Source organism: Puma concolor, chromosome A3 (assembly GCF_028749965.1).
Source record: "Puma concolor isolate L17-30 chromosome A3, mPumCon1.1.hap2, whole genome shotgun sequence".
In the NCBI taxonomy this organism is placed as follows: Eukaryota; Metazoa; Chordata; class Mammalia; order Carnivora; family Felidae; genus Puma; species Puma concolor.
The window spans coordinates 8,080,034-8,090,390 of record NC_141669.1 but is presented as its reverse complement, the minus strand read 5'-3'; the positions used below and the strand labels follow the sequence as shown (position 1 = coordinate 8,090,390).

At 60.6% G+C, this 10,357-nt stretch overlaps 1 protein-coding gene across 11 annotated transcripts in view; it reads right to left on the bottom strand.

The window, feature by feature from the left end:
* Positions 1 to 10,357, bottom strand: part of ATP6V1C2 (ATPase H+ transporting V1 subunit C2) — a 62,595-nt gene that overhangs the window by 8,718 nt on the left and 43,520 nt on the right. For 2 of the 11 annotated variants that reach the window (XM_086700017.1, XM_086700018.1), the window contains 6 exons: positions 8,415 to 8,507; positions 8,211 to 8,304; positions 5,734 to 5,871; positions 4,793 to 4,890; positions 611 to 743; positions 45 to 302 (listed from right to left, as the gene is read on the bottom strand). In XM_086700017.1, the coding sequence (XP_086556143.1) occupies positions 213 to 302; positions 611 to 743; positions 4,793 to 4,890; positions 5,734 to 5,871; positions 8,211 to 8,304; positions 8,415 to 8,507 (646 nt within the window). In that variant the 3' untranslated portion in view covers positions 45 to 212. The other 9 variants (XM_086700019.1, XM_086700020.1, XR_015248868.1 and 6 more) reach the window with 7 other exon arrangements.

The following is a 10,357-nucleotide window of genomic DNA, read 5'->3' as shown; positions in this document are numbered from 1 at the left end:
AGTGAGGCTTTGAATTACGTTCGAACATAAAAGACCATTCAAAGGACGGGGCATTTCTTTATTGTAACTTAAAAAAAAATAAATACAACTGTAACTAACTTTTGTGAGCAATTTCTCTCAAACTCTAAGTTCCGTGGGGTTCCGTGGCCGAGGGAAAGAGCGGCGTCTGCGGAGTCTGCACGGACGGGAAGGCCTCGTGGGGCCAGCGGCTCCTAGTCGAGCAGGCTGAGGTCGATGTGGAAATAGACGTAAGGAAAGTAGTCTTGGTTGCCGAGCTGCAGTCCCGGGATGTCCACAGACGCCTGCAAAAGAGGACGCGGCGCTGTCGCTCTAGGTGCAGAAGGCAGTTCGCTGTCCCGTCTTTATGTTTTTGAGGAGGCTCTCCGGGCCGTGACGGTATCTTCTGCCCCGCGCAGCGCACCCTCGCCACGCACACGCGTGCACACACACACACACGCACACACACACACACACACAGCCTCTTCCTTGTTACACTTTCGCATCTGTGAAACGTACATCTTCGTAACGCAGTTTCGGGATCTGGCAAGTTCCCAGGTGGGGAGGCTGACCTTAGCACAGAACCCCAGCCGCTTCTGGATCGTATACCTACATCCAACACGCTTGCCGCCGCTACTTGATCCAGATGTCTGAAGACAGAGTTCAGAACCTCTCTTAAACGTTTGGTGGAGGACTTCTTGTGAGGCTGGAGGAGCACCGCCTGGAAATTCACTGGAAGTCCGTACCTTCCCAGACAGACAAAATGTGCGCATAAGTTACCCCAGATGGAAACGGGGAAAACAACCCTGACAAGAAACAGGCGGTGCTAGTAAGAAGAAAAAAGCTTCAGCTGACACCGCTTAAGACAGTAAAACTCAGTGGAATGAAATATTTAGGGTCAGAGGTGAGACTGGTGACTGGATTTTTCTGGAGGGGAATGTGCCAGAACAGGCTAACCGGCCATTTCTGGATAACGGTGCGGCGTGCCCTAAAACACGGAGGTCTGCTGGATCTGCGGGCAGGACGCAAAGTGTACGTGAAGGAGGCCGTGCCCACGCGTGCCGCTGCCTTCGCCACACACCGAGCCTAACACCTGCTCGGTCCTGTGCGTTTCCAGGATGCTGGGCTGGCAGGACCCCGATGTCCGAGCCCCGCCTAAATGGTCTTTCCAGGAGGCAAGAGCCAGAGAAGCTGGCGGGTGCAGACGGGTGGCGGCGCGTGGGCTGGGTCACGGGCGAGGGGAATGGCCCAGCCGATGGCCTCGTCTCCGTGTCCCCTCTTACCACAAAGCTCCGGCACCCCCCGGGGGAGTGAGCGGAGGGGCCGCGGCCATCTTACCTGAGCGAGCAGCCCCCCTCCTGACTCCCTCCCGCAACTCCCAGAGCTTTCCAGAAACCCACTCCACACCCTCGGCCTCACCGACACCGCTGTCTCCACCTGCTGACCACACACCTCAGGCAACACGTACGTTAAGGACGCACATTCCAGCTCCCAGACCATGGTGCCACCGTGCTCTGTCGTCCGACCTGGTCGTTCCGCCAGTCATTGCAGGTTCCCTGGGAGCTCGCTTACCCTCCCGAACGAGGACCCCTGTGTCCCAGCTGTCCTGTCTTTCCCAGCCCGCGAGCTCCCATCGGGGCAGAGGCATGGGTCTGTTTTGTGCACAGTCTACTGTGTCCCCAGACCTGGAGGGCGGCGGGCACTCCAACACTTCGTGAATGTTGACTGACTGCTCCTCGTTCCCCCCCCCCCATCAAGCCTCCAAGCCCTGGGCCCCTTTCTCAGCCCACTCTCTCGACTTTGGGGCTTCCCACGTTCTTCCCAGATCCTTCTAGCCCTTCCCCTGCTGACCCTCCCTCTGGATCCATGTCAATGAACACCTTCTCTATTCTGCTCAGAACACGCCTTCCAGAACAGCCCGGTCAGCGCTCATTCTCCACAAGGCCACCCCCACGCTGCTCCTTCTTGCTCCGCTCAGTAGAGGACCCTCCTCCTCCCTGACCGCCAAGGTCACCCGGCGGGGAGCCCTGACATGAGGCCCCCACACCGAGACCTCTGTGCCACAGGGGCGCCAGCGTCGTCTACCGCTGTCCCCTTCCCTGTAACATCTCGCCATCCTGCCCTCCTTTGTAAGAAACGCCCTCAGCCCCCTTGGGCTCTCATTCCAAACTTGAGAGTGCCCAGTGTCCCATGTCACCCAGTCATCCGGCCACCACACTCGAGCTTGTCCCACCGATGACCTCATGACCCTTTCACGGGGACACCTAAATCCTTAAGCTTCTCCTCCCTTTGACTCGTCAGCCACTGCCTCCTCCTGCCTGACTTCCTCATGGGCTTCTCTCCTCCACTCCAAATATTGGGGTTCCCCGAGGTGCCCTTTCAGTACCTTCCCTCTGCAGGGCTCTCCCTAGACGATCGAGGCCACACAGCCGCCGTCAGGATTCCGTAACCTCTGTTCCCCACCGAGATCCAGACTGACTAGCTTCCTGGCTGGCCCCTCCACTCTGCGCCCGGCTGCCCCCGGTTCACTGCGCCCTGAGGGTCAACCAGCTCTCCCTCAACTGAGGGCTGAGTCTACTTCACTTTGACTTTATGAAGTCCACGAACATTTCACATCTGGAAGTGTCTGGAAGATGTCCATTTCACATCTGTCCGACTGAGCGGGGTGACAGGCAGAGAGCGCGTCGGCCCCTCCCTCCCCCCAGGCGGGAAGTACAAAACAGCTCAGAGAAGAGGGAGACAGCGGCCAAGAGCCAACTGGGGGTGGGCGGGGCAAAGACCAACAGGGGGTCAAAGGAACAGGCAAGCAGGTGAACTTCACCGTCTGTGTGCCCCAGCAAACGTGTTCAGCCTCTGTTTTCCCGGATTACGCTCTGTCCACAGGATAGAATATGAAAAAGCCATTAAAAAAGGATCAGGTAGCTTCACCCGTGCTGAAGAGACTGATTCAGAGCAGATGAAGACAGCAAGCCACAGGACGCTAAACGATCCCATTTGGGGGAGAAAGAAGAGTCTCGAAACCATTAACCGTGATTATCTATGGGCAGTGGGGACTGGGAACTGTTTCCACAGTATGTATTTCTGAACCTGAATTTTTCAAACAGCGCTCATGTATACAACCGTATTCCGGAAAAATACAGACACAGTAAAAAAAAAAAAAAATCCTACATTGAGAGTCTTGTAAAGAATTACTTTTACGTATACTTTTAGGAGAAATCCTGTTTCATCCAACTTAAGGACATCCATCTCTACCTCTCTCGAGCAAATGGGCATCCGCACTGTAGTGAGCCTGAGAACCACTGATTTTCGAGGCCAGCAGGGTCAGTCTCGGGCCCCGTCTACACCACAGGTGGCTGGCACACTCCAGGTTTGCTCGTCTACGCCCCGCGGCCCAATGCCACAATCCACGCCACTCCAGGCCTCTGAGATGGGTGGGGGTGGATGGCCACGAGAGGGGCCACGAGAGGAGCCACGGTCGGATCCTGGTAGCCGCCATACTGTGCTTGGACAAAACCACACTGGCAGCCGCGTGGAGGATGAACCGGAGGCACAGAACCAAGTGAGAGCCCGTGGCAAGAGCTGGCCCAGCCAGGCGAGACCGGGACGGAGGGAAGAGAGAAAGCAGGGGCAAGCCAGGGGGCCCACCAGAAGCGTCGTGGGGTGCAGGAGTGGGCGTAGGAGGCGAGGGTGAGGGAGCAGAGGCATCTGAGCCCGCCCTGAGGCTTGGGATCTGGAAACAGGAAAGACGTGAGCCCACGGGCATTGACGGGGCAGCCAGGGGAAGGGGTAGGGAAGGAAGATGAGCCACATGTCCAGGGGAAGCCCGTGTGAGGTGAGAGGCGGACAGGACGAGGTAGGAGGCACAGACTCGAAAGGGAAAGCACGGAACAGGCCTCCAGGTGGATGGCTGGGAAGGGATGCGGGGGGGGGGGGGGGGCGCCCGCCTTGCAGGCAGGGGAGGGGCTGAGGAGAGCACTCCAGAGGGTCAGAGGGCCAGAGGGGGCCAAGAAGCAGGGGTGGAAGCTTCCAGAAAAAGGGTACAGCCAGCCGTGTGTGATGCTACCAAGATCCCCCCTCCCCACATAGCTCATGTCACTGCCCATGTTCAAAACGTGGCAGAAAAACAGGCTTTAAAAAATACTGCTTGATTCCATTTTTGCAAAAATTTAGTAAAAAATAAAATGCATATCTGTAAACTAGAATAAAAAAAAAAAAAAAAGCAAAACACAAAGGAACAAAAACTCCTAAGGTTCACACCTGCACACTAGCCAGCAGAGTTTTCTCCCGGCGTTAAAATTACAGGTGATTTTTTAATTCATTGGTCGTGCTTACCTACAGTTCCCAAATCTCCCACGGTAATTGTTTTCGCTTTAGTGAAAAAAACAAGGCCAAATTTTTGTTGTCGTCAGTTCGGTTTGGTTCAGGGCTTTCGTTTTTTTGTGCCGCCTTGGGCTCAGAGGTCAAGGACTGAGACCGTGCTGGTGTTTCCTCTAGGAGTCGCCAGGCCCCGGCAGGTGCACGGGGCGGGGCGGAGCCTGCCGCCGAGAGTCTGGCAGGAACGGGACGCGGAGCACAGGACAGCAGGGCCCGCAGGGCTGAGGGAAGGCTCGTGTGACTCAGGAGAAACTAAACATGTTGCCAAGAGCCAGGAGGAGCGCGCGGAGAGGACGGGAGGGCCCGGCAGGTTCCAGAGGAGACTGGGGGGGGGGGGGGTGGCGCGGAAGGGGCAGGCGGCAGCCCAGGGGGCCCCCAGAGCTCGCTGCCCCACCCCGGGCTGGGCGCCTCCTCCACGCACCTGAGCACGGACTCCACAAACACCCTCAGGGCCTTGATGTGGATCCAGGCAATGAAGGCTTCGCTGAAGTTCACCTTGAGCCAGCGCAGCAGCGGGCCCTGCAGAGACAGGAGAGCCGGTGACGCCCGCTGGCCGCTCCGCCCAGGCGAGGCCGAGGAGGACGTGGGTTTTGACAGAGCAAGCCCCGAGCGGCGAAGAAATGCCCGGCGGCCAGCGGAAGCAGCGAGGTGGTTGGACGAGGGCCGGGACCGCGTCGGCCGGGCCGCCCCGGGGGGCGGGATGGGCCCCGGGGAAGCGCCACGGGCCAGCCACCCGGCGCATGCGCGGGGCCACCGCAGACCGGGCTGCAGGGGCTGGGCAGCCCCTGACCTCAGGGCTGTCAGCAGGCAGCCCGCAGGCTTCCCTCTGACGCTGTGCTGCGAAGGGGCCCGCCTCCCAGGGAGGCGCTGCCCCGGGGTCCTGGCGTCATCCACCAGCCGCCGCTTCCAGGGGGCCCTCCGAAGAGCCCGCCTCACTCGGCCACGACAGCTGCCACTAATGCCGCTGTGGCCGCTACTCGGGGGGAGGGAGCCTCGAGTCTTGGAGCAAAGGCACCTCCAAGTGCCCACCAAGGTCAGGGGTGGGTCCAGCCAGGGCAGCCAGGGGAGGAGAGCCGAGCCGCCCGACCACCAGCACCTGTCCCCGTCACCAGCTCCAGCCACCTCCAGACAGGGCGGGGGGCACCCTGGCCAGCAAGCACCATCCACTGCCGGGGGCGGGGGGCAGCTCCAAGGAGGCCCCCCGGATGAGGAGGAAAGGCGTTTGATGCTGGGCTCCTTGATTTGAGCCCTCAAAAGCCACCTTCGGTAACAGAAAACGCAAGGCTTTGTTTTCTCAGAAGACGCCTGCACTGGCGAGGACATGCGAGCGGGGGAAGCCCAGGGCTCCCGGGTGCTGCTTACCTCTCCCTCGCCCTCACTCTCTCTCTCTCTGTCCGTCTGCCCCGCAGCGGGCCTATCGGGGTTCCCTAGCGGGGTTACCTGAACCTTGTGGTCCGGGAAGGTGGATGATCCCTTTTTAAGAGCAACACAGGAAGTTTGCTAAAGGCACAGAAATGATTTATTAATCTTTCGGCAAACATGCATCACAACAAACAGAAATAACTCGCATCGCCTGAAAAGCACAGGGAGGCCGGCAAGGCCGGCCCGCCCTCCAGGATTGTGTGCTGGTCGGACTCGAGATGGGACCGGGGTGTTAAGGTCTTCAGGCCCCATATTCCAGGGACGGAGCCGGTGCCCACATCCCCCCCGCCCCTGTCTGGCCCCGGTCAGGACCTCCCCTCCACGGGGACAGGACGGGGACAGCTCCAGGCGGCGTTCGTGGAAACGGCTCTGCCTGAGGAGCGTGTCCCCACCACGTCCAGCCTCGGTGGCAACAGGGCAATCGGGGTGCGCTTAAGCATGCCACACGCGGACGGCGGGTGTGATGTTGGGACACAGCCTCCTTTACCCTCTCTGCAAACACAAAGCACAGGAAGCCCCCACCCCGTGCTCTCACAGGGGGCCGAAGCCCCAGGCCCCAGCCTGTCCCCTCTGGCTGGCGAGTAATCAAAATGGCAGAGGATGCCGACCGCACCCGCCTCCCAACAAGCTAAGGGGGAAAGGGTCTACGCGGCCAGGGTAGGGCCGACCCCGGCTGACCCCCGCTCACTGGCACCCAGCGAGAGCCTTGCAGGGAGCTAAATGTTTCCGAGCTAGTGTGTCTCCTTCGCATCTCCATTTCCCCTGCACAGAGAGACCCTGGAAGGGCTCCCAGGGCAGCGTCGGGGAGCAGCACCCTCCGCCGGCAGGTAACCGGAGACCTGGGCGGCAGGTGTCGAGCTCCTGCGTATCACCTCGATCCTCGGGGGTCTGTGCCAGCACGGAAGGAGGGGCCGAAGACATGGACCTGATCACCTGTCCTGCGGGCAGGGCCTCCCTCCTGGACACCGTGACAGCTGCCACAGTCTAGCCCCCAACCAGAGGCCAGCCAGGGCCGGCCCCGAGGCCAGCAGGGTTGCTCAACTACGATAGAGACCACCGAGCGCTCCTGGGTGATGAGGGTTTGGGGCGAGCTGAGGTCAAGGAGAAGAACCCTTTGGTTTTCCAGCTTGTTGGCGAGCACCTTTCCTGCCTGGGCGTGTCAGGTCTGAGGCCTCGGGCCCGGGGCCACCTCAGCCCTTTGTCTCAGGAAGGGGTCTCAGCCAGAGAAGCCCGGCAGATTTGGGATCCGAAAAGCGTGTTCCCCTGGTGTGCGCACACACGTCCACACACATACGTGTGTGCTCGGGGCCGGGAGGGGCCGAAACCGTGCACGGGCACGACCATAGGACCAGCCCCCCGTTCCTCCTCAAGGGGGATGGGCCAGTCTGGGGGGGCTGGGAGAACCCTATTTTGGGAACCCCCATGCTGCTGCCACTTCTGAGGGGGTTGACTTGTCCGGAGTCCTTGTGAAAAGGCCACCGACCCGGAGAGGTCACGTCGGACGTGCAGACTCCCCCGGCCCGACAGCAGAGAAGGCTCGGGGCAAACACTTGGCCACACGGGAGGTACATCTTGCATCATCCAAGCACATACTTACAGCCTTATGTTTACACACCGGTCTTCCTCCAACAGGCCTGAAGTACATTCTACTAATTCTTCCCTTCCTCTCTACTCCAGAGGCTGACTAGAAAGCTTCTCCGAGAACCCGCCCCGGGTGGGGGGTGGTGGGGGATGGGAGAGAAGGGACCCGGAGACATTCCACCGAGGCAGGCCCCGGGAGCCACCTGGCTGAGGCCCGCTCTGCAGCGGGAGGATGCCACGTGGGGAGCGTGCCCGTCTTACAGAGCGGGGTGCCCAAGGCCACGCTGTTCACACTTCTAGACTAAAAGCCTGGTTTTCTCCCCCCTGAGCTCAGCTGCCCTTGCACACGGGAGGTTGGCTGTTGTCAGTTCCTCCGGGACAAGCACCCACTCTTTGCTGAAAGCGTAGGGGACATAAATACAGGTGCTGGTGACAGAAGGTGTCACATCGCACCCGGGGAGCCGCACTGCTGAGAATAGCAGGGGGACGGAGGGGACGGAGCCGCCCACCTTCCACTCAGGGATCCCCACCTTGCCCTGCCCGACCTTGGGGCGGAGAAGGCTCAGGTGGGGCCCTCTTCCTGGGGGAGGTGCTCACTGACCCCCCCAGAGCGTCAGTTTCTCAGCTGCAGAGCGGAGCTGGGAGTCCCTTCCTGGAAGGGCAGCACCAGGACTCAGGAGCTCGGACGGACTCACAGCTCAGGCGCCACCTCGGGGCCCCTCTGCTTTCCCCAGACGCACCCCGGCAGCCCCAGGGGGGCACACATTCCCGGGGCCGTGTGCCCCCAGGGAGGAGCCGCCCTTGCCCGGAGCCCGGCCGCCACGAAGTCTACTCACATACTGTTGCTTCTTATCAGACAGCAAACGGCTCAGCTCTTCCCTTTCCCTCTTTATCTCTTTCTCATCATAGTAAAATTCACGGACAGTGAACCTTAAAACAAGCAAATGGGAGGCGTTTGCCAAGAAGCTTCCAGTCGGAGCAGAGGCCCCTCCGGTGCAGACAGACCAGACCCGGAGCAACCCCCCAAGGCCAGCCCTTACTTGTTCTCTTTGGCTTTGGTTTTGAAATCGTCGATCACTTTTCGAAACAGGGTCACCGTGAAGAGGCCGCCCTCGTTGTCCTCGGCGATCAGTCTGGGGGAGAGAAGCGTCTGTTCACGGGACTCATCGCCGGGCCCGGCGTCAGAGCTGGGCTAGGAGAGCCCTGTCCTCTCCCGTCGGGGAGGCGGGTCACCGCAGAGGTGAGGCTCCGTCCCCATCAGCCCACTGGCCCGTGTGCAGGGGCCCAGCCAGCAGCGGAGGGCAGGGAACTGGACGTCCCTTATTTCCCAACTCCTGGCCGTGTGGGCTCAGCCACCTGCTGCGACCCGCCCCCTCTCGGGCTCCTGCCATTCAACCTCCAGGCTGAGGCCTCAGGGGCCTCCAGGTGATCTAAACGCAGGCCCTCGAGGGGAGGAAAGGACAGGAGACTAGCTGTGCGGAGATGCGCGGTTCAGCTCTGGTTTGTGAAATGCCCAAGAGATCACGCTAGTCCCGGGTCTCAGTCGCCTCGTGTGCGGACGGGGGGCCCTCGCTCTGACGTGCTGTGCTCACAGCGAAGCAGGGCAGAGCTCGTTGGTGGGAAACCACCCCGCCACGTCCACCTCACGTCCGATGTTGTAATCGGACGGCCTCCGGAGGCACACCTCAACACGGGACCCCCGTGGGCACCGCCCCAAACACAGGGGTTGTCAGAGCCAGGGGCCTGCGTCTTTGGGTCACAGGCCTGAAGCCCTTCGCCAAGCCCAGGCAGGTCTCGTGGACGCGCACAGGGCCAGGTCACCTTTCCGCTCTCCCAGAGTGGGTGCCCAGAAGGGCCGCCCCAGGCTCCAGAGACTTTTCCTGAGTCACCTCTGCGGATTCTCGGGCGCCTTCTGACAACGAAGGGCCTGGGGGCTCTGGTCTGAGAAGCCAAGCCACCTACTGAGGCAGCCTTTTGGGCGGGGCCCCCTGGCACCTGGCCACAGAATGCCACTGTTACAAGAGCTGGGGTCTGCTGAGCCGGGTGTCTTCAAGGACCAGCCCCTCCACCCATCTGTGTGCCTTCCTCCCCACCCCACCCGCCCCGCCCCTGCAGATGTGGCTGCCCCGGGCCTGTTCCTCTGGCCTCCCCTGTGGCCTCAGGCTATGACCGTCCTGTTCCCTGCACCCCTCAACTCAGCTCCTAACTGCTACCTCCAGTGAGTTGTGACCCTGGAAGAGCCGCCCTGCAGCGGGTACCCCCAGCCAGACGCCTCCGGGCCGAGATGGACTTGGGCAGGGGCCACCCCCTCCCTCTCGCCACGGTGCCCTGGGAAGCAGGTGAATTGGCATGTCTGGCCAAGACTCACCCGCCAAATGTTTTAAAATGACAAACCATTCGCGGGGCGCCTGAGTGGCTCAGTCGGTTACGCGTCCGACTTCAGCTCAGGGCGTGACCTCGCGGTTTGTGAGTTCGAGCCCCGCGTCGGGCTCTGTGCCGACAGTTCAGAGCCTGGAGCCTGTGTCTCCCTCTCTCTCTGTGCCCCTCTCCTGATCATGCTTTGTCTCTCTCTCTCTCACAACGAAGTGAACGTTAAAAAAATTTTTTTTCAAGGACCAGCCGTTTCAGACGTGTGAAAAGGTATAGAGAATAACAAATACCTGTGTCTCAGCCGCCCCATTTAAGACCTAAAGCAATTCTCATACGGCAGACCCCCCCCCCCTCCCGTGGCCCTCCCTGGGTGCACGTCGCGCTGTGTCCCCAGGTCGCCACGTTTCCCGTGCCCACACACCTCCACGGCTCTACTGGGCACCTGCGTGTGCCCAGATCGCATGTGGTTTAGTCGTGTCTGTTTCTCGAGCTAAAGCAAAAGAACTTGCTTCCCCTGCTCAGTGCTGCATCGTGAGAGCCTTTCCTGCTGCTGCGTGCGGCCCTGAGATGCTGGTCTCCCCAGATGCGTGGTATTTACGGTTTGTGAACCTTC